Source organism: Lissotriton helveticus, chromosome 5_1 (genome assembly GCF_964261635.1).
Source record: "Lissotriton helveticus chromosome 5_1, aLisHel1.1, whole genome shotgun sequence".
Taxonomy (NCBI): Eukaryota; Metazoa; Chordata; class Amphibia; order Caudata; family Salamandridae; genus Lissotriton; species Lissotriton helveticus.
Genome location: NC_136065.1, coordinates 2,127,749,971 through 2,127,777,743, shown reverse-complemented (window position 1 = coordinate 2,127,777,743; position 27,773 = coordinate 2,127,749,971). Strand labels below are relative to the sequence as shown.

The 27,773-nt window shown below is 51.9% G+C and overlaps 1 protein-coding gene across 1 annotated transcript in view; it reads right to left on the bottom strand.

Annotated features, from left to right (window-relative positions):
* FIBCD1 (fibrinogen C domain containing 1) overlaps positions 1-27,773 on the bottom strand; it is a 979,992-nt gene that overhangs the window by 544,574 nt on the left and 407,645 nt on the right. Inside the window, exon 4 of the mRNA XM_078646209.1 lies at positions 20,479-20,514. Coding sequence (XP_078502335.1) covers positions 20,479-20,514 — 36 coding nt within the window. The remainder of the gene's footprint in view (positions 1-20,478; positions 20,515-27,773) is intronic.

Sequence of the window (27,773 nt, the reverse complement as noted above, 5' to 3'; positions counted from 1 at the left end):
TCTTGCCAGTAACGCATAAAGAGCATCTTCTGGTCTATGCCGTACTTCAGGACTAGAGGATAAAATGCATTTTGAAGCAATATGGTTGAGATGTGATAGCATGGCCATCGAAATGATCACTGCAAGAAGTCACTCAGCACCACCACAGCACCACTCAGCACCACCACAGCATCAGCGCCACCTCAGCATCACTCAGCACCACCACAGCACCACTCAGCACCACCACAGCCTCACTCAGCACCACCACAGCCTCACTCAGCACCACCACAGCATCACTCAGCACCACCACAGCATCACTCAGCACCACCACAGCACCACTCAGCACCACCACACCACCACTCAGCACCACCACAGCATCCCTCAGCACCACCACAGCATCACTCAGCACCACCACAGCATCACTCAGCACCACCACAGCACCACTCAGCACCACCACAGCACCACCACAGCACCACCACAGCATCACTCAGTGCCACCCCAGCATCCCTCAGCACCACCCCAGCATCCCTCAGCACCACCACAGCATCACTCAGCGCCACCCCAGCATCACTCAGCGCCATCACATTATCACTCAGCACCACCACAGCACCACTCAGCACCACCACAGCACCACTCAGCACCACCACAGCATCACTCACGGCCTCCACAGCATCACTCAGGGCCACCACAGCATCACTCAGGGGCACCACAACATCACTATGCGCTACCATAGCATCACTGAAAGCCACAGCATCACTCGTCGCCGCCACAGCATCACTCGTCGCCACCACATCACTCCGCGCCATCACAGCATCAATATGTGCAACCATTCAACAACAACTGGTTCAAATACATTCTCTCAATGTTTCAAGCTTTATTACAAATGTCACAAAACGATGTTAATATTTCACTTCTGTTCTTGGATTTTCTTCACAATAAAATACACTGAACATAATCTTCACAAAAGTTATTTACAAAAGTTTAAGCTGTTGCCATTATAAATTACAATCACTTTTATTTAAGTATTAATTAATTAAAAAATTAAAAGCCATTGTTATTTGTAATATCAATACATCTAAGTCACGTAAATACAAAACATGTTGCTTTACAAATGCTATAGGTGTCACATTTGCGAAAGTTATAACTATTGGCATTGTAAATGACAAAGCTATTAATTTAGCTATTTTCAAAACCAAGACATAAATAATAAAATTGTCATTTACAAGACCAATAGCTCAAACTTTCCTAATGCGAGACCTATTGCATTGCAAATGCTTGTTTAAAAGGTCCACTATACTTAAACGGCAAGGTGCTGTTCTACTAGTAATTTATGAACGTGGTTTCCACTGCAACTGATTTTGCTTAACTTACTTTTTCATGTCTCTGCTTCCTGCCCAATAGCCACCGATGGCTACAATGCCCACATTACAAAGATGATAACAATTTTGTAGTCCAGGACAGGCTCATTGGAGGCATACATTGCCACCTTCACTAACTTGCCAAATGTATCACCAATATATAAATGAGTCCTGCTTAAAACCTACACTCTTTCTGCAAGGCCCAGGGAAGGGGGCCCCCACACCATGACCTTCCAGCTCGACACAGTGCTATGAGGCCCTGGGAGGGGGCCCCCCTCCCCTGGGCCTTCAAACCGTAACAAGGCACTTCCCAAGACACTGCAGAGAGCTCATCAGAGAGCAAAAAAAAAAAAAAAAAAAAAACGTCAGCTGAAGGGGTGTGCTTCAATTGTAGCTGTACCTAGCTTAGATGGCAACAGTAAATATATTTTCGATGTGTATGTAATATTGCCCCCCCTGTCAGATCAGTACAAGTCAAATATTGCTTATGCATACATTTTAAGATACAAGACACTGCCCTACCAAGATTCGAAGTATAACAAAAGCCAGTTGATCTGGCTGCTCCCTCCTCCCCTCACCCACCTTCTCTTACCTGTGTCCGGCTGGTGCTCGAAAGAAACAAAGGGGCCTCTGTTGCTTGGATACAAAATGCCCAAACAGAGCCGAGAATGGCCGGTACTTAACCAAGGCGCCCGAGGCGCTGCCGGGGGCCCTGAAGTGAGCTGTGAAAGTGTGACCTTTCACAGGGGCGCGAGGCCCCCTGTGTTTTGCTGAGCGCGAGGCCCTGGGCGGCTGCCCACACTGCCCATGCCTAGCGCCGGCCCTGCCCACCACAAAGGAAACTCCACACAAGGTTACAAAGGAAACTCCACAGAAGGTTATATATCAAACATAGCCTTTGTATTATACCAAACACATTAGATATTAACCACACACTTTACAATGTGCCAGAGGCACGGGCAGAATTTACAGGGGATTATGTACATGGGACAGGGCCAAGTGGGCCACTGTCAGGAATAAGCACTTTTAGAACTAGCACTTTGTAGGAATAACACTTAGCACATAGAACATATCATAACTGTAGCACCAAATAGCAAATGTAGCACACAACCAGTAATTACTGGTAAAAGGTAAGGACCACCTACACAATCCTAACCACCCTAGGAAAATATCACGCAGGGAACCACGAGCTCACTAGCATAACCTATACTAGGAAAAACAACCTACTAAGCATAATAATACATTCAGAGGTATAGGTAAGACACATGATGCATGAAGATACATTCAGAGGTTTAGGTAATCACAAATTGCGCAAAGATCACATAGGGCCAAAAACATGTACCCCATGCAAGGGCACAACGCATGGAACTGTCCCCCAGGCCAACTGGCCTTTCAGGGGCTGAAACGCCCTGTGTCCAGCAAAGTCAGGGCAGGCTACGCAGGCAGCAACCAGAAGGGTGCGCAAAGGTTCAGGCCTAAACGAAGCAGCTGCCTAAATGCCAAAAAATTCCCCTCACGACGGTGGAGCCACGTAGGCTTGAAAGAACAATGCTGCCACCCCTGGGGGAGTGGCCCACTGCCAGCTGGGGCCACTCTACCACCAGAAATGCCCCCGGGGTCGTGGGAGCCTCCTGGGCTCGAGAAACAAAATGCCCCCTGGAGCCTCGTGGGCTCGGAATATAACTGTGCCCGGGAACCACGTGGGCTCGCCACAACAATGCGCCAGGATCATTGGAGCCTCGGGGCTCGGAAGAAATGCCCTGCACAGGTGGAGCCTCGTGGGCTCTGAAGAAATGCCCCTTCAATCGGTGGAGCCCGACAGGCTCAGAATAAACAAATACCTCAGCACTGCAAAGACGGAGCCCCACTCACCGGCTGTCTAGGGGGGATGCCTCCTCCGGTGCGGGCGCGGGGCTCTCCCTCACAACACGAGAGCCCCGCCAGCCACTGAGGCACTGCTCTGGTTCTTCGGGCTCCGTCCAGTGCGGGGTGGGCTCTTGCCTGGACTCTCCTTCTTGGCCCCCCTCTGGCTGAGTGCACCGGTGCGCGGGGTGAGCTCCCATCAAGCTTCCGGCTTCCCCTGGGTAGTGCGTGCGGCGGCCGCCATTTTCCGACGTCCTCGAGGACACTCCTTCAGTTGCCGGGCAACTCCCGGCACGAGCCCCAATCCCAGCTCGGCTCCCCTCTGACGTCAGCGGGGAGCCAGCGCGGGGCTCCGGGGATTCTCGGGCGGGCAGCGGTAAACGGGGCACATGAGGGGTGGGCTCCCTCTAATTAAAGATACACAAAAGCGGGGTGGGCACCCGCGTATTACCAAACAGGCGGCGGCCTGTAAAACAGTGAAGCACTTTCCCCCACAGAGCGCAGGATGGGCACCTGCGCAATCAAAGAGAACGGCTAATAAGCGGGGTGGGCACTCGCGCCGAGAATAAAAGGATAGGGGGATCCCCACGGCGGGGAATCCCTCGAGGACAGCGAGTGCAGCTCAGGACTGCTGGCTAACCCCAGCGCTCCCCCAGAAGGAGAACAAAGCGCTGCAAAGGCCAGGCGCTACCAGGCGCTTGGGGCGCCAAGGAAGTCCAGGTAGAGTCCCAAAAGTGATGAAGGCAGGGGGGGCAAAGGCTGAGCCCGGGGGCCAGCTCACAGGGCCCTCTAGGCAGGGAGGCAGTCCCCAGTGGCGGTCCTCCTGGCGCCCAGCAGCAGCAGCAGCAGGCTCAGCAAGAACATTTACATGGGGTCACAGTCTCTCTTTTACATACCAAATCCCTTTGTTTAGGCTTCAGGGTGAAGGGAAAAACCAGTCGCAGCTGGTTCTGAAGTACTCTGTTGTGCTCATCCACTCTTCCCATTCACTAGTCAGGCAGGGTCATCAGTCGCACCACAGGGGGCGGAGCCAGCATTGTGTGGGGAAAGCCCAGCCCTATTCAGGTCCCAGGTGCACCCCTCCCTCACATTAACATGCAGATCTCCCATTCACCACCGGGGCAGACCCATCCTGACTCATGAAGCCAGACACACCAGCCAGTCCCAGCCAATCACAAGCCAGACAGCCAATGCACATAAATCACACAGACATGCGAACTTCTAGAAATGGCACTTCAACACTAGACACAATAATGCCGCACACATCATCGCCCAGCATTTAATCACACGAGTCCGCACATACCTAACTCGCCCCTGCACTCCCCATGCATCAGGAACTACCAGGGACACATACATTCCCCATGCATTCCTATGGGAGGGCAGGCCTATCTCACCACATGCACTCAAAGTGCGTACGCACTTTCTACTGGGACACAGTAAAAGTGCGCAGAACCCAAAAACACATACATTCCCCATGCATTCCTATGGGAGGGCAGGCCAACCTTACTACACGCACGCACTTTACCCTGGGACACAGTGGTAAAGTGAGCAGAAAACAAAAATCACTAACACCAGGTCACAATTAAAAAACAAAAAGTTTAGGGGTGAACCTGCCAGAAGGGCCAAGTCCAACAGTGACTACCTTATTTATGCTAGTTTATTTATGTATTTTAGATTTATCTGTTGTTTTTGTGTGGGGGGGGTGGAGGACTTGTGAGGCGAATATGGCAATGCATTTGGTTGTTGCACCTCCCATGTATTTGCAGAAGCCAGGGCTTCCAGTTATAGCTTGGGAAGACTGGAGGGAAACGTTTGAGACGTTTCTTGAGTCTATTGGGGAGGAGGGGCTTGTGGTGAAACCAAAACTGGCCATACTAAGGCATAATCTTGGTGTAGAAAGTAGGAGAGGTTTAAAAACCTTGCATGTGTCCACTGGTGAAAGTGAAGAGAATGATAGAGTCAGAGGCCGATGATGGGTCTGGGGGCGAGTGTATGAAGGCTAGGAGACCTTTAGAAGAAAATTCTGGAAGGAAAGCAAGCATAGTTGTTAAAAGACATACATATTTTCCCCATGCCCAATTACTGGGAGACCATTGAGCAGTATGTGGCTGTTCTAAGGACTCTACCGGCCTCATGTAAATTCAGGGAATTACATGAAGAGATCATTATAGATCAGATGATCAATAGAAGTTGTAATATAAAAATTCAGCAAAAGATGTTAGGCATGAAAGATTCTTTGTTGGAAAAAAACTATTAATAAAGTAAAACGCTTAAAAAATACGTCTTGTTATGTGAAAGAGTTAAATGAAGGGCAAGAGGGTATTAATATTAATGATGGGAAAAGTACATGTGCTCTACAGAAAAAGAAGAAGGATAGGAATTATAAAGGTTGCTAGAATTCACAAGCAGCCATGAAGAAACAACAATGATATAGGTGTGGTAGTTTAAGACACTTAGCAGAGTCCGGTGCATGTCCGGCTCCTAAAACTCGATGTTACAGGTGTAAAAAGTTGGGAGAATTTTTCCAGCGTATGCAAGGCGAGAGAAATGGATGGCGATAAATCTAGAGAGAATTAGGTGAAAAATGATCGATGCAGTAAAACAGATGAAGTTGGAGACATCGATAGTGATGAGGTGGAGGTGCTGCTAGTGGTATGTGGGACTGTCACCTAGGAGGACAGGGTGATTCTACGTTGTTAGGTATACCATTTGCCTAAATGTGTTATTGAGGTGAATTGAATGTGAATTGAATTGGAATACCCATGTGGGTGGATTTGGGTTCTCCGTATACCTTGATTGGCGAAGTCACTCTAGAAAATTTAAGCAACTGTGAACTAACCTCCCCAGATGTGGAACCATAGGGGTATTGTGGATTCAAAAACCGGTCAAAGGTTACTTTGATACAGTTTTGATGTATAAAGACAGGAAAGCTGTAGGAAAGTATAGAAAGGAAACACTCTGGTGAATTGGAAAGAGCAACGCTCTTTAGGGAATACACTTGACCCTAATCATCCGGAGCAAGAGTTACCTTGCAAAACAGAGTGGAGAAATGGAAGACTATGTAGCACAAGTTGTTTTTGCATTACACAGTCAGTTGAAAGAAAAATTGGATAAATTGTGTTGGGAAGGGATTATACAGTCAATAGAGGCTTACGAGTGGCTCAGTACCATAGTATTGGCAAGGAAATCGAATGGGAGTCTGTGCATATGCATGGATTTGAGAGATTTTAATGAGAGTACTAGGGCGTACAGACAGCCCCTGCCCAATTCAATCAGATGTTGACGAATGTAGGAGAGGCCAAATATTTTTTTACATTGGACTTATCAAGTGCCTATCACTGGATTCAATTACATCCAAAGTCCAAGCACATGATATCCTTTAACACACCTGGGGCGCGTTCCAGTTTGTGCGTATGCCTTTTGGTTTGGCCTCTGTGTCTGCAGTTTTTCAGAAGATTGTGCAAGGTGTACTGAGTAGTCTATCAAATGTCTTGTTTTTTCAAGATAACGTTTTGGTTTGGGGTTCTAATAAGGAACATCATGACTCAGCTTTGGAGAAGGTACTGAAGAAGTTGGAACAGGCTGGGTTGGCTATTGCGGTGGATAAGTGCAAGTTCAAGGAAGAGGAAGTGGAGTATCTGGGACACACATTGTCTTCGTAGAGTGTTAAACCTAATTTGAAACTAATAGAAGCCATTAAAAGTGCAACTCTACAGAGACACAAAGAGCAGTTGAGATCCTTTTTAGGAGTAGCAGAGTACTATTTTGTCGAACAGTTTACTGAGAAGGTGCATGTTTTACGTTCTTTGATGAAGAAAGGAGCCAAGTATGAGTGGTCTGATGCTGGCCAAGTTGACGAGGTAAAAAAGGCGATTGTCAGTGCCAATGTTCTCAAGCTGTTCAATCCCATTGGTGGTTCTATTGTTGTGATGGATGCCCGTGCATATGGGCTTGGGGGGTGTTGATGCAGGTGGATAAGGGGTGAGAAAGGATAGTGGTGTTCACATTGCGTACATTAACGAGGGCTGAAGGTATGTATTCCACCATTGAAACCGAGGCATTTCCGCATTGGTGGGGAGTATAGTATTTCAGGACATATGTGTGGAGTACTTGTTTCGAATTACATGCAGGCATAGACCATTGACTGACCTGTTCATCACAAAAGGGACTGGAAAAGTGACACCACTCAGAGTCAAGTGGTTGCATCGCTTGCCACATTTTCCGAAAAAATCAATGCTGATTGACCCACTTACCTTTATGTGATGACACTCAACTTGAAGAGGATGAGTGGATGGTTTCTGAAATCGGTGATGTTTGTAAGGGAGCCATCTGTGAGAATGAGTGGAAGAAGGCCCTGCTGGAGGATGAAACTTTGCAGTTACTCATTTCCAAGTTATGCAATGCAGAGAATGTGAGGTAAAATGTGAAGTTTGAGGTAAGTGAATTTCTACCTGTGTGGAATGAATTGTCAGTGGTGATGGGCCTCATTTATGAGAAGTGATGCATCGCTGCGAGAAAGCAGCGATGCGTGTCTTCTCAGTGCGCGCTCCTTGCGACATGATTTATGCGTCATATTTACTGTATGACGCATCATGTTGCAAGGAGTTACAGATACGTCAGTATTTCTGACGTATCTGTAGGGTGCAAAAGTGACGCATTGCTGGAGTGTGTCACAAAAGTGACGCAACTCCAGCAATGTGTCCTTTCACATGGGGCAAGCCCCATGTGAAAGGGCCTGCGTCAGTCTTACGCCTGCTGTGAGGCACGTGTAAGATATTGACGCATTTGCGTCCTAGAAGTGGCGCTGTGAAATCTCATAGATTTCACTGCGTCATTTCTACGACGCTTCCTTGCGTCAATACGCCCCCCTTGCATACATTATACCTGGCGCAGGTATAATGTGGCGCAGGGGTTTACAAAGTGACGCATCTACCTAGATGTATCACTTTGTAAATATGGTGCAACAAGGCACATTTTTTACGCCACTGGTGCGTCACAAAAAGTGATGCACCGGCAGCGTAAAAATGACGCATGGCCTCATAAATGAGGCCCTTAGTGTCTAGGTCCGGATAGTAGATTTGCGCTTATACTTGTCGATTATTTCTCCACGTGGCGAGAGTTTGCTTTTCTTAAGGAGGTGAAGATGACTAATGTGATTTCGATTTGCAAAGAGATATTCAGAAGGAAAGGGTGTCCGCAGGTGACTGTATCGGATAGTGGTCCACAATTTGTTGCTGAGGATTTTAACATTTTTCTTTAGAAGGTGGGATTTAAACATTTTTGAACCGCTGTTTATAATCCTTCTGAAAATGGTCGTATGGAATGGTTCAATAGAGTGTTGGAAGAGAACATCCAGTTAGCTATGGGAAAGGGTGTTAACTGGAACAATGAGGAGAGAGGCGTGTTGTGCAGTTATAGAACCACACCCCTTTCCAGAACATGAGAAGCTTGTATTTTTCTGTTAAAGGAATGCCCCGGTTACTTACTGGTAATCTTCATTACTCCGAGTCCATGTCTTCCTCGCCACAGTAATTACCCATGAGCCTCCGGCTCCACACAGAACTCCAAGTACAAAAATAGCGCTCTAGTCTCCCTCTCCCTCCTCCAAGATGGCCCCCAGTGGCTCCAGCCAATCCCATAAAGGGACACAGAAGCACCAACACGACCTGAAGAACCAAGCCGCAGACATGAAGCCACCACCAGGGCCGGGAGGGAAGGGAAACTATACTGTGGCGAGGAAGACATGGACTCGGAGTAATGAAGATTACCGGTAAGTAACCGGGGCATTACCTCCTCGTCCTGTCTTCCTCGCCACAGTAATTACCCATGAGCCGATACCAAAGCAATCAGCTTCATGCAAGGAAAACACTCCACAGAAATCATGCAGAGAAACATATTTCAATCACAAGAGGTACAACATTTCACAGAAACATACACCTCAAGGAATCCCAGCCGAAAGTACAGAAGAGGCAAAGGAAAACAGAACCCCCACCCCCAATCCGAAGGCGATAAGGGGACATGAAAGTAAGCGCGGACGACCAAGTGGCAGCCCGGCAAACATCCACCACGGACACCCCCTTAAAAGTGGCCCAAGATACAGAAACAGATCTGGTGGACCGACCCTGAACAGGACGAGGGGGAAGGACAGAAACAGAACAATAAGCCAACAGCATGGCCCCCTTAATCCAACGACTGACAGTGGACACGGAGGGCTACAGGCCCTGATGAGACAAACCAAAATTTGACAAACAAATCGCCAACCTCATAAAAGGAAGAAGTGCGAGATGAATAAACAACAAAGCACGACGCACATCCAACAGGAGGAGAAGGCAATCCTCAGTCGAGGAAGGATCAGGACAAAGAAGCGGAAGAACCACTCCAGCAGAACGGTGAAGTAAGAAACCACCTCAGGAATAAACGTAGGATGAGGGCGCAATAACACACGACCAGACAAACGACCAAAAATGGAGCAGACCGCAGGAAGGCACCCAGCACACCAATACGCCTGGCAGAGGTAAGAGCCACAAGAAACACCACTGAGAATGACAAGAACTCCAGGCCCACTGACACCAAAGGCCCGAAAGGAGACGACTGCAAGGAACGCAACACCAGAGGAAGGTCCCAAGGAGGAGAACATAAGATAGGACGGGGACGTTGCAAAGAAGCGACTTAAAAAGTCGAGCCATCAAAGGATAAACCTTGAACCAAAAGCAGGACATGAATTGCCCGAATGGCGGCCCAACAAGCCCCGAGAGTGGAAATGGTCAAGCCCAAAAGGAAACCATCATCCAAAAAATCCAGAAGACGAGTAGTGTCCAAAGAATCCAACGACAGACCCGTGACACATACACCAAGAGGCAAAGTCATCCCAATGCTTAGCATAGGACTCAAGAGAAGAAGGCCTCCGAGACTGCCGAACGACGCCAGCAACCGCAAAAGAACAACCCGCCCGCATCAGCGATCCCCACTCAAGAGCCAGGCCCGCAGACCCAGGGACCGGAACATAGGCAGAGGTAGAAGAGGATCCAACAGAGGATAAGGCACAAACGGTAACGTCCAGCCCAGAGACACATCCAATTCCAGCAACAGGGGATAACAAGAACGACGGCACCACCCCGGAGCAACCAGAAGGACAAACGACCCCATCCTCACGATCTCCAGCAAGACCAACGGAATCAGGGAAAGGGAGGAAAGGCATACAACAGGCCTCTCGGTCAAAGGAATGAGAGGGCGTCCACCCTCCAGGCATCCCGGCAAGGCATAATCGTGCAAAAGCAGCGGAGCCTGGCATAGTACCGGGAGGCAAACAGGTCCACAATCGGGCAGCCAAACATCTCCCGCAAGCACCTGAACACCCGGTGCAGACAATCCATCAGAGTGCTCACCGCACCAGGCAGGTAAACGGTAGACAGGGATCCAGGTCCACCACCGCCCAACAACAAAACCAACGGTAGGGGCAACCGAGGGAGCGAACCCTGCACCCCCAAGAAGGATCACACAAGACAACACCACCTGATCGTCCGTCCGGATCCGCACAAGGCGACCCCAAAGAAGATCAGAAAAAGCCAACAGACCAAACAGGACGGGCTACAGCACCTCGTAGGTGGGAAACAACACCGACTGAGGCCAAATCCCTAGAGACGTCGAATCCCCAGAGTAGCACCTCACCCCAGTAGACAGGCACCAGTAGAGAGAACCCGGGAGGGAACAACCAGAAACAGGCGGCCCCCGGACAGATGACCCAAAACCAACCACCACACCAGGACCACCCGAACCGCCGGGGACACGGGGACCAAAACACCCATAACCATGGAACAGGTGACCCAAGCAACAAAACGAGGGACACCAAGGTATACATGTGAAGGCGAGCCCATGGAACGGTCAACAAGGACGCAGACATCAAGCCCCGAACCCGCAACTACAAGCCCACAGGACGAGAAGGCCCCGATAACATGGACCGCACAGAAGACAACAGAGACAAAATCCGAGCAGGGGTCAGGAACATCAAACCCAACGGAGACATGAACAGAGCCCCAAAAAAAGACAAGTGCCGCGCAGGAACCAGGGAGGACCTCGGAACATTCACCAGGAAGCCGTGATGCATCCAATAAGAGGAGCCAGAATCGCAGGAAAAAAATCCCGGGCGACGACCAGAGGCCAAAAGTCAAAACCCGGAACAGGTAGTGACGACCCAGGAAGCAGAAACGGAGAAACCTCCGAGAATCCGGGTGAACAGGCATATGCAGAAAAGCACCATACAAGCCCATGGAGGCCAGAAAAATCCCCAGGAGAACTGAGATCCACAGTGCGTCGCGTCACCAGGAAGAGGAAGGAACAAACCTCCAACCCCAATTGATCCTCGGGTACGGGAATCAAGGCAGACCCCAGAACAAAGGACTCGACACCCTCCAAAAGAGCCACCCACCTCAGAGCGTCCCTGGGACAAGGAGCGGGCCTGAAACAGGTAGGGGGAGACAGGGTAAATCCAAGACGCACACCTCCGGACACCACCTGTAGCACCCACTGATCAGACACAGTCTCGCGCCAAGAGTCCATGAAGCAAGCGAGGCGACCCCCAACCGGACCCACTCCAGGAGCGAACCAGCCAGGATGACGAAGCGGGAGCGGAGGAGGGAGAAGCACCGGGACTAGACAAAGGAAGGACCACCCCGGCCTCGCCCCCACCCACGAAAGGGCTGACCATGCATGGCCCCCACGAGAATGACCAAAAAAGGCCACTGGCTACCAAAGGCTCGGAAGCGACCAGCACGTCCAGGTCATCACCATGTCCCTCAAAGGGGACCCAAACAAGTAGACCCCAGAAAACGGGAATACCATCAGGAGACCCTACTGTGCCGCATCAGACATCCAGGAGCGGAGCCACAATAGACGTCTCGCAGCAATCGAAGACCCAGCCGCAGAGGCCGCCGCCCCCAATGAATCAAAAGAGACATCAGAAAGCAGACGAACCCGCTGCACCATCCACGACAAAGCAGCAGATACATCCACCCCTCGGGCCAACAATCCAGCCAAAGACCGAAAATACTGAAGCAAGGATTGGATTGCGTAAGAGGAATAGGCAGCAGCCCTGAAAGAGAGAGGAGCAGCCGCAAAAGTGCGCCTAACCGCACCATCCACCGTATGATCTAAAGGATCCACAGGAGAGGAATCCCCAGAAACAACAGCCCCATGAGAGGATAAACCGTCATCAAGGACTCAACCCCAACCGAGGACGGGAAGTCACCAACAAAGTCCAGCAGAGGTCAGCGTATACACAAAAAACGCGGAAAGAGCCCTTGTACACAACATACCATTCAACATCCAATTCCCGAAATAGAAGAATGGACAGTCAAAGAATCAGGCACAGGACGCCGATACTGTGAAAACAGAGCGTCCACCAGAGGCAAAATAGAAGGAAACACCAAGTAATCGCAACGCGACCCAGTACCATCATCAGGCCGGTACCATGCACAAAGCGACCCTTGACATCAACCTGCCCTCATTCCCAGATTCAGCAGCAGCAGCGCCATCAACCCCAGCCCTTGTAGCAGGAGGGACAGGAACTTGACCCTGCAATGCCGCAGCCACAGCAGAATAAATCAATCGCTGTAACAATATCCAAAGAAGGAACTAGCACCCCTGAACCAGAAGCCATTACCAAGGAACCAGGAGCAGGACATTCAGGTGAACCACGCTCCAACATAGCCACCCACGAGTGAAGTAGCGGAAAGAAACAGGCAAGGAACGGGACAACATGCACGGTACAAAAAAGTACACAGGTTGCCAGGCAACCCTACAAACCAGTCCCCGCCCGACTTTCATGAACATAAATGCAGCATGAAGAGTCGCGCGCATGAGCAATACAGCCCCATATTGACACCGGCAGCAGGAGCAACGGAGACCCGAAGGCGCTCACACGGCATCATAGCACAGCACCGGCAGCAGGTAACAAGAGAACGGAAGCCTCCGCCCCCCATAGCAAGCTCCCCCGGCCCCGGGAAAATGAACCAAACGCAACCGGGAGCCTCCAGCCCCCAGACCAAGCTCACCCGCAAGAGTGAAAGTCAGAAAATACAAACACATACAACGGGAGAACCGGGGCCCAGAGCAAACGCACCCGGCCGCGCTACGTCCGCTCAGCAGGACGCGCGGCCGGAATGAAACACACACAAACGGCAGAGCAGGAACCCATGCGCACAGCACAACGAGTCGAAAAACGACTCCAGCCGCAAATAGACGCCACGAAAGTCCGCTAAAGCAGGACAAGAGGCGTGTAGGCAGAAGAAGGGGAAAACACAAATTTTAAACAGAAAGAAAGACGCTAATGAAAAACATCAAGTAACAACACAATTAGAACGAAAACTACTTCCCCCAACTTGATACCCAAGGACATAAGGGGCTGCACAAGCAGGACCCCAGCCCCACTCACCTGACCAGCAGGTAACACAGCACTTGGAGAAGTGCAGAAAAAAAGAACAGGTCGTGTTGGTGCTTCTGTGTCCCTTTATGGGATTGGCTGGAGCCACTGGGGGCCATCTTGGAGGAGGGAGAGGGAGACTAAAGCGCTATTTTTGTACTTGGAGTTCTGTGTGGAGCCGGAGGCTCATGGGTAATTACTGTGGCGAGGAAGACAGGACGAGGAGGTAATGCATGTCCTGCACTGATGCGGTTCCTGACTTGATGAAGGAGTTTGCATGAGACCCTGGTCAAAGGGGAGTTGGAGAACCGACTGGAGGCGTCTCAGCGCCAGCGTGCATGCAAACACAGTGTGGGGGTTGAAGAGAAGAGAAATAGTGGAAGGGCATTGGGTGAGAGTGCACATTGGTGGGCACATCAGGAAGGGAGGTTGTAAATGGTCTATTCCCCTGAGAGTGTGTGAGTGTTGTGTGGTGTGTTTGGGGGATGGAAAGTGGTGAAATGTAAGGAACGACAAAGTGCCACGCCGCGGAGGCAACAATGTGGGGCAGATTCTAAAAGTCTGCTTCAACAATTAGTTCCAATGTTTGTGTAAATGTTCACTCACTAAAGGAAAGATCTGAGCCACGTGTTTGGAGGAGGTTTGATGATGTGTGAGATTGAGGCTGTTCGCATTCCATGTACGTCAATAATTTTGTATTTATCTGTGATTATTTTTCTCCTGCAGAGTAATTTTTTTCTTCTGATGTTCTCTCATTTTATTAGATGAGGGATGTGTTGTATATTACACTCTATGATCGATGGGACACTCTGGTTGATGGGACTCTCTATGGTTGATGGGACAGTCTGGCCATGGAGAGGTCTCACTGGGTGAGGGTTCTGAGCTGGAGCTTCTGGAATGTGAAACCTGCCTGGGGTTGTACAGTCGTTCTTGATGTGACGTTGCTCTTACATAGACCATATCTTCTATTATAATTCCCGAATACTGGGTCTTAATTGCCACAATTGCTGATGTCTTCCCTTCTGCAGCTAGCGCTCCAGCCACGTCGAGGCGCTATCAAGGCTGGCTCCTGGAAAAGCAGACTGTTAGTACCAATGTGGTCATCCCCTGAGCTGCAGCACCCGAGGGACTCTCGTCCTTGTATTGGGAGCATTGCTGAGCTGAAAGCAGCAGAAAGCAGCTGCTGAGCCCCCTGCTAGGGAGTGTACTCAGCTGCTGAGCCCCCTGCTAAGGAGTATACTCAGATGATGAGCCCCCTGCTAGGGAGTGTACTCAACTGCTGAGCCCCCTGCTAGGGAGTGTACTCAGCTGGTGAGCCCCCTGCTAGGGAGTGTACTCAGATGCTGTGCCCCCTGCTAGGGAGTCTACTCAGATGATGAGCCCCATGCTAGGGAGTCTACTCAGATGATGAGCCCCATGCTAGGGAGTGTACTCAGATGATGTGCCCCCTGCTAGGGAGTGTACTCAGCTGCCGAGCCCCCTGCTAGGAAGTGTACGCAGCTGCTGAGCCCCCTGCTAGGGAGTGTACTCAGCTGCTGAGCCAAATGCTAGGGAGTGTACTCAGATGCTGTGCCCCCTACTAGGGAGTGTACTCAGCTGGTGAGCCCCCTGCTAGGGAGTGTACTCAGATGCTGTGCCCCCTGCTAGGGAGTCTACTCAGATGATGAGCCCCATGCTAGGGAGTGTACTTAGCTGCTGAGCCCCCTGCTAGGGAGTGTACTCAGATGCTGTGCCCCCTGCTAGGGAGTGTACGCAGTTGCTGAGCCCCCTGCTAGGGAGTGTACTCAACTGCTGAGCCCCCTGCTAGGGAGTGTACTCAGCTGCTGAGCCCCCTGCTAGGGAGTGTACTCAGCTGCTGAGCCCCCTGCTAGGGAGTGTACTCAGGTGCTGAGCCCCCTGCTAGGGAGTCTACTCAGATGATGAGCCCCATGCTAGGGAGTGTACTCGGCTGCTGAGCCCCCTGCTAGGGAGTGTACTCAGATGCTGTGCCCCCTGCTAGGGAGTGTACTCAGCTGTTGAGCCCCCTGCTGTAGAGTGTACTCAGCTGCTGAGCCCCCTGCTAGGGAGTGTACCAAGCTGCTGAGCCCCCTGTTAGGAAGTGTACTCAGCTGCTGATCCCCCTGTATGAAGTGTACTCAGATGCTGACCCCCCCCCCCCGCTAGGGTGTGTATTCAGCTGCCGAGACCCCTGTATGGAGTGTACTCAGCTGCTGACCCCCCTGCAAGGCAGTGTACTCAGCTGCTGAGCCCCCTGATATGTAGTGTACTCAGCTGCCAAGACCCCTGTATGGAGTGTACTCAGCGGCTGAGCCCCCTGCTAGGGAGTGTACTCAGCTGCTGAGCTGAGGGGCTAAGGAGTGTACTCAGCTGCTGAGCCCCCTGCTAAGGAGTGTTCTCAGCTGCTGATCCCCCTGCTCAGGAGTGTACTCAGCTGCTGAGCCCCCTGCTAAGGAGTGTACTCAGATGCTGAGCCACCTGCTAGGGAGTGTACACAGCTGCTTTTCCCCTTGCTAGGGAGTGTACTCAGCTGCTGAGCCCCCTGCTAAGCTGCTGAGCCCCCTGCCAAGGAGTGTATTCAGCTGCTGAGCCCCCTGCTAAGGAGTGCACTCAGATGCTGAGCCCCCTGCTAGGGACTCTACTCAGATGATGAGCCCAATGCTAGGGAGTGTACTCAGGTGCTGAGCTCCCTGCTAGGGAGTGTACTCAGGTGCTGATCCCCCTGCTAAGGAGTACACTCAGCTGCTGATCCCCCTGCTAGGGAGTGTACTCAGCTGCTGAGCTCCCTGCTAGGCAGTGTACTAAGCTGCTGAGCCCCCTGCTAAGGAGTGTACAAACCTGCTGAGCCCCCTGCTAGGGAGTGTACTCAGCTGCTGAGCCCCCTGCTAGGAAGTGTACGCAGCTGCCGAGACCCCTGTATGGAGTGTACTCAGCTGCTGAGCCCCCTGCTAGGGAGTGTACTCAGCAGCTGAGCCCCCTGCTAGTTAGTGTACTCAGCTACCGAGACCCCTGTATGGAGTGTACTCAGCTGCTGAGCCCCCTGCTGGGGAGTGTACTCAGCTGCTGAGCCCCCTGCTAGGAAGTGTACTCAGCTGCTGATCCCCCTGTATGGAGTGTACTCAGCTGCTGACCCCCCCTGCTATGGAGTGTACTCAGCTGCCGAGACCCTGTATGGAGTGTACTCAGCTGCTGAGCCCCATGCTAGGGAGTGTACTCAGCTGCTGAGCCCCCTGCAAGGTAGTGTACTCAGCAGCTGAGCCCCCTGCTAGGGAGTGTACTCAGCTGCCGAGACCCCTGTATGGAGTGTACTCAGCTGCTGAGCCCCCTGCTAGGGAGTGTACTCAGATGCTGTGCCCCCTGCTAGGGAGTCTACTCAGATGATGATCCCCGTGCTAGGGAGTGTACTCAGCTGCTGAGCCCCCTGCTAGGGAGTGTACTCAGATGCTGTGCCCCCTGCTAGGGAGTGTACTCAGCTGCTGAGCCCCCTGCTAGGGATTGTACTCAGCTGCTGAGCCCCCTGCTGGGGAGTGTACTCAGCTGCTGAGCCCCCTGCTAGGGAGTGTACTCAGCTGCTGACCCCCCTGCAAGGCAGTGTACTCAGCTGCTGAGCCCCCTGCTATGTAGTGTACTCAGCTGCCAAGACCCCTGTATGGAGTGTACTCAGCTGCTGAGCCCCCTGCTAGGGAGTGTACTCAGCTGCTGAGCTGAGGGGCTAAGGAGTGTACTCAGCTGCTGAGCCCCCTGCTAAGGAGTGTTCTCAGCTGCTGATCCCCCTGCTCAGGAGTGTACTCAGCTGCTGAGCCCCCTGCTAAGGAGTGTACTCAGATGCTGAGCCACCTGCTAGGGAGTGTACACAGCTGCTTTTCCCCTTGCTAGGGAGTGTACTCAGCTGCTGAGCCCCCTGCTAAGCTGCTGAGCCCCCTGCCAAGGAGTGTATTCAGCTGCTGAGCCCCCTGCTAAGAAGTGCACTCAGATGCTGAGCCCCCTGCTAGGGACTCTACTCAGATGATGAGCCCAATGCTAGGGAGTGTACTCAGGTGCTGAGCTCCCTGCTAGGGAGTGTACTCAGGTGCTGATCCCCCTGCTAAGGAGTATACTCAGCTGCTGATCCCCCTGCTAGGGAGTGTACTCAGCTGCTGAGCTCCCTGCTAGGCAGTGTACTAAGCTGCTGAGCCCCCTGCCAAGGAGTGTACAAACCTGCTGAGCCCCCTGCTAGGGAGTGTACTCAGCTGCTGAGCCCCCTGCTAGGAAGTGTACGCAGCTGCTGATCCCCCTGTATGGAGTGCACTCAGCTGCTGACCCCCCCGCTAGGGAGTGTACTCAGCTGCCGAGACCCCTGTATGGAGTGTACTCAGCTGCTGAGCCCCCTGCTAGAGAGTGTACTCAGCAGCTGAGCCCCCTGATAGTTAGTGTACTCAGCTACCGAGACCCCTGTATGGAGTGTACTCAGCTGCTGAGCCCCCTGCTGGGGAGTGTACTCAGCTGCTGAGCCCCCTGCTAGGAAGTGTACTTAGCTGCTGATCCCCCTGTATGGAGTGTACTCAGCTGCTGACCCCCCCTGCTATGGAGTGTACTCAGCTGCCGAGACCCTGTATGGAGTGTACTCAGCTGCTGAGCCCCATACTAGGGAGTGTACTCAGCTGCTGAGCCCCCTGCAAGGTAGTGTACTCAGCAGCTGAGCCCCCTGCTAGGGAGTGTACTCAGCTGCCGAGACCCCTGTATGGAGTGTACTCAGCTGCTGAGCCCCCTGCTAGGGAGTGTACTCAGATGCTGTGCCCCCTGCTAGGGAGTCTACTCAGATGATGAGCCCCCTGCTAGGGAGTGTACTCAGCTGCTGAGCCCCCTGCTGGGGAGTGTACTCAGCTGCTGAGCCCCCTGCTAGGGAGTGTACTCAGCTGCTGAGCCCCCTGCTAGGGAGTCTACTCAGATGCTGAGCCCCATGCTAGGGAGTCTACTCAGCTGCTGAGCTCGCTGCTAGGGAGTGCACTCAGATGCTGTGCCCCCTGCTAGGGAGTGTACTCAGCTGCTGAGCCCCCTGCTGGGGAGTGTACTCAGCTGCTGAGCCCCATGCTAGGGAGTGTACTCAGCTGCTGAGCCCCCTGCTAGGAAGTGTACTCAGCTGCTGATCCCCCTGTATGAAGTATACTCAGATGCTGACCCCCCCGCTAGGGAGTGTACTCAGCTGCCGAGACCCCTGTATGGAGTGTACTCAGCTGCTGAGCCCCCTGCTAGGGAGTGTACTCAGCTGCTGAGCCTCCTGCAAGGTAGTGTACTCAGCTGCCAAGACCCCTGCATGGAGTGTACTCAGCTGCTGACCCCCCGCTAGGGAGTGCACTCAGCTGCTGAGCCCCCTGCTAAGGAGTGTACTCAGATGCTGAGCCCCCTGCTAGGGAGTGTACACAGCTGCTTTGCCCCTTGCTAGGCAGTGTACTCAGCTGCTGAGCCCCCTGCTAAGCTGCTGAGCCCCCTGCTAAGGAGTATACTCAGCTGGTTGGCCCCCTGCTAAGGAGTGCACTCAGATGCTGAGCCCCCTGCTAGGGAGTCTACTCAGATGATGAGCCCCATGCTAGGGAGTGTACTCAGGTGCTGAGCTCCCTGCTAGGGAGTGTACGCAGGTGCTGATCCCCCTGCTAAGGAGTATACTCAGCTGCTGATCCCCCTGCTAGGGAGTGTACTCAGCTGCTGCGCTCCCTGCTAGGCAGTGTACTCAGCTGATGAGCCCCCTGCTAAGGAGTGTACACACCTGCAGAGCCCCCTGCTAGGGAGTGTACTCAGCTGCTGAGCCCCCTGCTAGGAAGTTTACTCAGCTGCTGATCCCCCTGTATGGAGTGTACTCAGCTGCTGACCCCCACGCTAGGGAGTGTACTCAATTGCCGAGACCCCTGTATGGAGTGTACTCAGCTGCTGAGCCCCCTGCTAGGGAGTGTACTCAGCAGCTGAGCCCCCTGCTAGTTAGTGTACTCAGCTGCCGCAACCCCTGTATGGAGTGTACTCAGCTGCTGACCCCCCTGCTGGGGAGTGTACTCAGCTGCTGAGCCCCCTGTTAGGAAGAGTACTCAGCTGCTGATCCCCCTGTATGGAGTTTACTCAGCTGCTGACCCCTCCTGCTATGGAGTGTACTCAGCTGCCGAGACCCCTGTATGGAGTGTACTCAGCTGCTGCTGAGCCCCCTGCTAGAGAGTGTACTCAGCTGCTGAGCCCCCTGCAAGGTAGTGTACTCAGCAGCTGAGCCCCCTGCTAGTTAGTGTACTCAGCTGCCGAGACCCCTGTATGGAGTGTACTCAGCTGCTGAACCCCCTGCTAGGGAGTGTACTCAGATGCTAATCCCCCTGCTAAGGAGGGTACTCCGCTGCTGAGCCCCCTGCTAAGGAGTGCACTCAGCTGCTAAGTCCCCTGCAAGGTACTGTACTCAGCTGCCAAGCCTCCTGTATGAAGTGTACTCAGCTGCTGAGCCCCCTGCTAGGGAGTGTCAGTGTACTCAGATGCTGAGCCCCCTGCTAGGGAGGGTACTCAGCTGCGGAGCCCCCTGCTAAGGTAGTGTACTCAGCTGCTAAGCCCCCTGAAAGGTACTGTACTCAGCTGCCCAGCCTCCTGTATGGAGTGTACTCAGCTGCTGAGCCCCCTGCTAAGGAGTGCACTCAGCTGCTGACCCCCTGCTAGGGAGTGTACTCAGCTGCTGAGCCCCCTACTAGGGTCGTTTGCTGTGTGTGTTCCTGCTGCCGTTGGGAGACCAATTTCACTACTTGCGGAACCCGCTTCGCGGGTCCCGCTGCGCTGTTGCCGCCACCGGAGCCCAGGAGTCACAGGAGCCAGCTGGGTGAGAGAGCGTGCGACAGGGCTGCGAGCGAAGGAACCGGGACTCACTTTCCCAGGAGTCCCGGCAATCCTCCGGCCTATCACCTGGCCCGCTCTCCCTGACCGCCCCGCCCAGCTCACCTTTTTAAAAATCCCCGCCTCCTATTGACATTGGGGTCGTTTGCTGTGTGTGTTCCTGCTGCCGTTGGGAGACCAATTTCACTACTTGCGGAACCCGCTTCGCGGGTCCCGCTGCGCTGTTGCCGCCACCGGAGCCCAGGAGTCACAGGAGCCAGCTGGGTGAGAGAGCGTGCGACAGGGCTGCGAGCGAAGGAACCGGGACTCGCTTCCCAGGAGTCCCGGCAATCCTCCGGCCTATCACCTGGCCCGCTCTCCCTGACCGCCCCGCCCAGCTCACCTTTTTAAAAATCCCCGCCTCCTATTGACATTGGGGTCGTTTGCTGTGTGTGTTCCTGCTGCCGTTGGGAGACCAATTTCACTACTTGCGGAACCCGCTTCGCGGGTCCCGCTGCGCTGTTGCCGCCACCGGAGCCCAGGAGTCACAGGAGCCAGCTGGGTGAGAGAGCGTGCGACAGGGCTGCGAGCAAAGGAACCGGGACTCGCTTTCCCAGGAGTCCCGGCAATCCTCCGGCCTATCACCTGGCCCGCTCTCCCTGACCGCCCCGCCCAGCTTATTCCAGCCTTAGGCCCATATAAACCTTTGTAACCCGCTGCGCGGGAGCGCCCGGGGCGAAGCCCGGGCAAAGGGCGGGCCCTCTGAGGCCCTCGTAGGCCAGAGCAGGCCGGGCTGGGCCCACTCTCTAAAACCCACTCCGTGGGCTTGTGTTACAGGTTAGTTAATGGCTACCCTACCTGATGGGGGTCACCTGGGAAGAAGGGCAAACTTCGCAATGGGTCACTAGACAATTACTTTCCCAAGGTACTGTCCGAGGGGGAGAAGGAATCGATCATGGCTGAACGCAGGGCTGAGCGGAGGCGTTCAATCGAAAGCTTGAAAAACAGATCCTTTATTGACTCTGCGTCTGTATCTTTGTTCACCGAGGGGGACTTAATCGACCTTGGGAGGGAAACCGTTAGTCAAGAAGGCTTCCCACTTTTACTGCGTGACTGCACTTCTTCGCCTGGTATGTCCCTTGATCCTATTGTGATTGACCCCCCTACCCAGATCCCATGCCACCCTGCTGCTCCCCTGAAGCTTAAATCATTGAAATCCAAGCAACTAGTGGTTGCACAGATACACGGACCACCACCAAATAAAAAAAGGAGGAAATTAAGGGCGGGACAAGGCAAAGTTAAAATTTCCTATCTAGACTTTGGCAAAGGCCCTAAATTATCATCACCGCATGTAAGGGCTACCATGGAAGTTGCAACTACTGTAACACCCGAGGCATCACCAATGGTGGCTACTCCGCTTGTTGAGGTCCCCAATATAGCAGTTTTAGTTAACAGTCAGGGGCCCTTATTTACAAACTCATCGACTCCTCCTCCACCTGTAGGGGATTTCGAACTTTTACTGAGGTCTCTGTTGCTACCCGTGATTGAGAGTCTTAGGAAAGTCGAAAATAGATTGACCTTAGTAGAGGCTGCCTTAAATAGTATGGCCACGGTGACCAGGGCTCAGGGGAGTGGGGGAACACAACCAACACCTTGTACTGGGGTCTCGTCTAGCGAGACTGTAAAACCCCCAGTAGCTACCCCCTCTGCTCTACTCCAGCCGTCTAAACAGTCGTCTCAGCATCAGGGAAAGGCGGCGCCTGCTATACATAAAGAAAATCCTACAATGAACCCGATCATTTCTGTAGCTGGGACAGAAGGTGGCCCCCAAAGGCCAATGACAAAGGCTCCCCCAGTAAACAGAAGCGAGAGACAGGGGGAAGGGGGACGCACCAGAGGTCCTTTTACTAGGGTACCTCAAGTGGAAATTCCACCTCAGGCGGTGCCCTATGTAGTAGTCATGACCGGGGTTCCTCCATTAGCAGACAATAAGAAGGAAGGTTATGGCCAATTGAAAAATAAAATAATTCATTGGTTGAGGACATTCAGGCCTATAGCCCCAAATGTGGATGGAGATATTGTACATGTCAGAAGGATCCCGTGGTTGGGTAACACTAGGAAAGATATTGACGGGGATCTAGTGGTGGTCAATTTTAGAGACCCCCGTGCAGTGGACTACATTTTAAACTGGCCACATGCAGGAGGAGGAAACTCTATTACACCTAGGCCCTTAACCTACTTTTACCCGAGGCCGGTTCCTTACCCCCCCAAACATAGGGAAGAGTCTTATGCCCTATGGCCCAAGCAGTTTGGTTACAATAGTACTCATCAGGTATTTGGCCAGCATCAGCTTTACCCTAATGGTCAGTCTGGTTGGTTTACGGTTCCACAGAGACATCACCTAAGCCACAATGGTGCAATGGAGCATCTTAGACCCTTCACCCCCTTAGATACTTTCAATAGGTTTTCGCAGCTTAGTGGCATGGAGGACTGCGATTGATGCTTACAGCCTATGGAGGAGGGAGGCGGTAGACATGGAGTGGATCCCCAGCAAGGAGGAATTATTTGTGACAATTCCCAGGAGGTAACCAAAGATGACTCTAATGTCATCCACTCGAATATGCCTCATTTTGATGCCCCGGGTATGTCTATTGTTGTTGATTGTTCTGAACCCGACAGGCAATCTTGTTGTGTGAGTAACAGCCACCAATCTAGAGGTGTGGGAATGGAGCCGGGGGGGGAGATCACGGAAGGGTTCTCTCTAGTGCACAAGGGTTCTAGGGTAATAAACCTGATTTCCTGGAATGTAGCCGGGCTAAAAAGGAAGTTAGACATTCCTGAATGGCATGAATTCATCGAGAAGTTCGATGTCTGCCTGTTTCAAGAAACTTGGTGCTTGATACCAATTGATAAATCTGGCTACACTACCTTCTTTTCCCCAGCGATAAGTAGAGGGAAAGGTAGACCAGCAGGAGGTCTTTTAGTCTGGATAAGAACTGACCTAGATTGGGACATGGCCTCTAATGACACCCAGTGTAATGATTTAATGCACCTTTCTTCCAGGGGTCATATCAAGGGGATTAGGCTTGAACTTTTTAATGTGTACGCTAGAGGGGCTGCGGGGGATAATACTTCGGCAACCATATTGAGCCTTGATTCTGCTCTAGCTAATTGCCCTCCCTCAGCCAGAATTATGGTGGGTGGCGATTTTAATTGCACGTTCGAACCTCTTCTTGGTGATGATCCACTAGGTACTGAGGAGGACGACTCCAGGTGGTCTATCCCCCCCTTGACGGTACCCCCCATCCGGAAATGGTTTGCTAGGGCAATCCAACTGAACGCCCTCACTAGGGAGCACAAATTAAGAGCCCTTAATGGCAGGACCCGGTCTGATATATTAGGTGCAATGACTTTTAACAGGCTATCGGCCCCGTCCAGAATTGACTATATTTTAATGAGTGTTAGTATGTGGATGGACCTTATTGATATGGAGGTGGTACCCACCCAGGATAGCGACCATAATCCGCTTTGCTGCAAGTTTAAATGGGGCAAAATTAAAGAGAAAGGGATGAGTGCACCGTTGAAACTAACCAAAGAGATCATCCCCTACGAAAACAATCGTAGATTGAAGTGGGACAAGGCTCAGCTAAACGCAGACCAACTAGAGACCATTAAATTTACCATCGAAGCCCTGTACAGGGACTTGGAAGCAATGGATCGGGTGGTTGCTAGCCCTCCGTGCCTTTCTTTACAACTAGATTCTGCATATAAAGGCACGATAGATCAAGTGAGTCTTTATTTCACCTCTAAAGGGAAAACCCCCAGATCAAATAGGACTCCCCCCATATCCAGCAACCCATGGTATTCATCGGACTGCAGGGGGAAGAGGAAAAGTTTGTCAGTTGCCTTGCTCTCAAGGAATCCTACTCTGGTTAGAGCGGCCAGGAGGGAGTACTTGAGAGCAATTGCTCTGGCAAAGCGCGAGTGGGAGGAGGAGCACTGGAGGGAAATAACAGACGCCGTCAGCAGGAGGGACTCGACGTTATTCTGGGATTTAATCAATAGAGCTAGGCAGGGTAAAACCCAGCCTTTAGCAACCCATATAACCAGCCTGCAATGGTTCAATCACTTTTCATCTCTGTATGGCGGCAGTGAAGATACATCTGGCCCTTTGGTTGCTTGTGGGGAGGGAAGGGATCCTGACGGGGAGACGGAGTGCTTATTTATGGCCTCCGAAGTAGTGGCAGCAATTAAACATTTGATGCCCAAAAAGGCAGCTGGGCCGGATGGGATCCCTGGGGACCTCTTGATTGCTGAACCCCTAGCCTGGGCAAATTTAATAGCCACCATAATGAATTTGTTAGTAAAGGGACACCCCGTGCCAGATTCATGGAAGGGTGCCGAGGTGGTCACAGTGTACAAGAAGGGGGCAAGAGATGACCCTGCCAACTACAGACCGATTAGTCTGATAGACATAATCCAGAAAGTGGTTGGCAGGGTCATTATCGCCAGGGTGGGCGACTGGATGGAGGAGGAAGGCATTCTCTCTCATCTGCAGGCCGGATTTCGCCAAAGGGTGGGCACGATGGACCAGGTCTTTCGGCTGTTTGGGATCTATTGGAAGGCAGTTACCATCAAGAAGGGGAGCCTATATATGGCCTTCATAGATCTCAAGACGGCCTTCGACCTGGTCCCCCGTGCTAAACTGTGGGAGATTCTGAAAAGTTTGGGCTTTCCTGGCTCACTCTTAAGATTAATTGTAAGACTCCACGAGGGGACATACGCCAGGATCAGATGGGGTACACAGGGCCAACTGACAGATAGGGTACCTGTGAGGAGTGGAGTCCGTCAAGGGTGTGTCATGGCTCCGACTCTCTTCTCCTTGTTTGTGAATGGAGTGGTGGACCATCTGAGAGGAGAAGAGACGGATGCCCTAACCCTGGCGGGGGAAAAGATTCAGACCCTGCTCTTTGCTGATGATACCTTACTGATAGCTAAATCCCCGATAGGCCTGCACAAACTCCTGCAGCGTTTCTCCTCCTTTTGTACAGAGAGAGGCCTAACCATCAACACCACCAAAACCAAATTGATGGCCTTTTCACCCGCCAAAAATTTTAAAAACAATTTTCTGCTTAATGGGACTCCCTTGGAGTTGGTCGAGGCATTCGACTATTTAGGGGTCCGGATAAATAGCCGAATGACCTGGAAGGATCACTTAGCGAAAATGCTATTGGGCCACAAAAGAGTGTCGGGGGTGATCTTACGAGAGTACCGGGCATCAATTAGTAAACCAGTGTCCCCGGTAATGGCCATCTACGATGGCCAGATACTCCCGGCTGCATTGTACGGCTCCGAATTATGGGGGTTCGACAATGTAAATGAGCTAACCTTAGCAGAAAATAAGTTTTTGAGAGATGTGGTGGCACTCCCTGTTTCCACCCCGCTTATCCCCTTGCGGTTAGACCTTGGTAGACGTGCCCTAAAGGATATAGTGAGGCTGCGACCATTGCTTTTTTGGGTCCGCCTGAGAAGGACTAAGGAGTTGGCCAAATATGCTGAAGTACTGGACGAGCTAATTTTACTCGACTCTGGGTGTAAAATTGGCTGGTTGAAAAATTTGAGGCTATTGGTCTCCCAATTGGGTTTGAGAGATATTTGGGAGTCTCAAGCGCCCCCGCCCAAAATGGTGATCAAGAAATTATATTGGGATTGGGTTCAGGCTGAAGCATCACGTGGTATAACAGGGGGTTCACTTACAGAGTCTTTTCTGGAGTGTAAGTGTGTAAGGAAACTTGAACCCTTCCTTGACTTGATAACCAAGCCTCTAGACAGGGCCCTCTTTTTAAAATTAAGGTATGGTACCCTCCCGGTACACGAATTTACTTCAAAATGGTCCAACCAGGGCGGCCCCTTGCGATCTTGTCCTGGCTGTGCGGCCCCTAAAGAGTCCGTGGCCCATCTTCTTTTTGCCTGCCCCGCGTATAAAGTGGCGCGGAAAAACTGGTTGAAACCAGTATGTAAAGGTTTGGGGATGAGGTGCCATCGCTCGGCCTTACGAGTGATTACATCGGATCTATCATCTACCCCATTGATATGCGGGGTGGCAAAGTTTTTAGGTAGTGCCTGGATTATTAGATCAAGATCTCTGGGAATGATTGCAAGGCCTCTACCTACCCAGAGTGGAGTTGTTTGAAGCTGCTAATTCTGAGTGCCTGGAGTATTTTTTTTGTCCGTGGTTTTATTAATTATGACAGTGCTCAGTCGTATTTTAAGTATGGTCAACCCTTGTTGTTGCTAGTATAATTTGATGGAATGTATTTTAAAATGTATATTGTTGTCTTTTATGGTGATCAATTTTACCGAATAAAGATTTATACTACTAAGAGAGGGTACTCAGCTGCTGAGCCCCCTGCTAGGGAGTATACTCAGCTGCTGAGACCCCTGTATGGAGTGCACTCAGCTGCTGAGCCCCCTGCAAGGCAGTGTACCTAGCTGCTGAGCCCCCTGCCTGGGAGTGTACCCAGCTGCTGAGCCCCCTGTATGGAGTGTACTCCGCTTCTGAGCCCCCTGTATGGAGTGTACTCAGCTTCAAAGCCCCCTGTATGGAGTGTACTCAGATGCCGAGGAATGAAAGAAGGGGGCAGCAGGAGGTCCACTCAGGGAGGTGGAGGGGGGGGGGGTGGAGCGCTCAATAACAATTCATAAATCAAAGTCCACCCAGTGCTTTGACAATTAAAACATTCTTCAGACAGATACATACTCCATGTCACTCAACTGCATAGAAGGCAGTCACTGGGCTGTAAAGCAGGGCTTCTCAGGATACAACTCCCCCACCATGTTTATCAAATGGTTTGAACCGTGTAACAGCCCCGCCCTACAGGGCGTGGCAATGCCCAGGCTTCTGCATGCACAAACCCCGCCTACTGGGCTTCCCATGGGGTCTTTCTCAGCACACAGCTAAGAGCTGCATTTTATGGGCTTTATTGTGGGGGCCATTCATAGTGCTCTGCCTCGAGCCTACAGCCTTTGGTGGTGGGGGGGGGGTGTTCTTAAAGTCCTGCCTTACTGTGCCTCCTTAAGGCACTCCTCTGATCAGAAGGGGGTGGGAGCACACTGCTTCACCTCCCAGCACAGTTTGCCCCCCAGTATTATGATAAATATCCAGAAACACGTGTCTAGAGATGTACAGCACTAACCTGCACCGACGTTGATGGAATACTCGAGTCAATATTCAAGTAAGGATGTACCATGAACTGCATTTACCATAATGCTAAGGGGCGAACTGTGCTGGGAGGTCAGCAGTGTGCTCCCACCCCTTCCTGTTTGAAAAGGCTTGTGGAGATAAACCA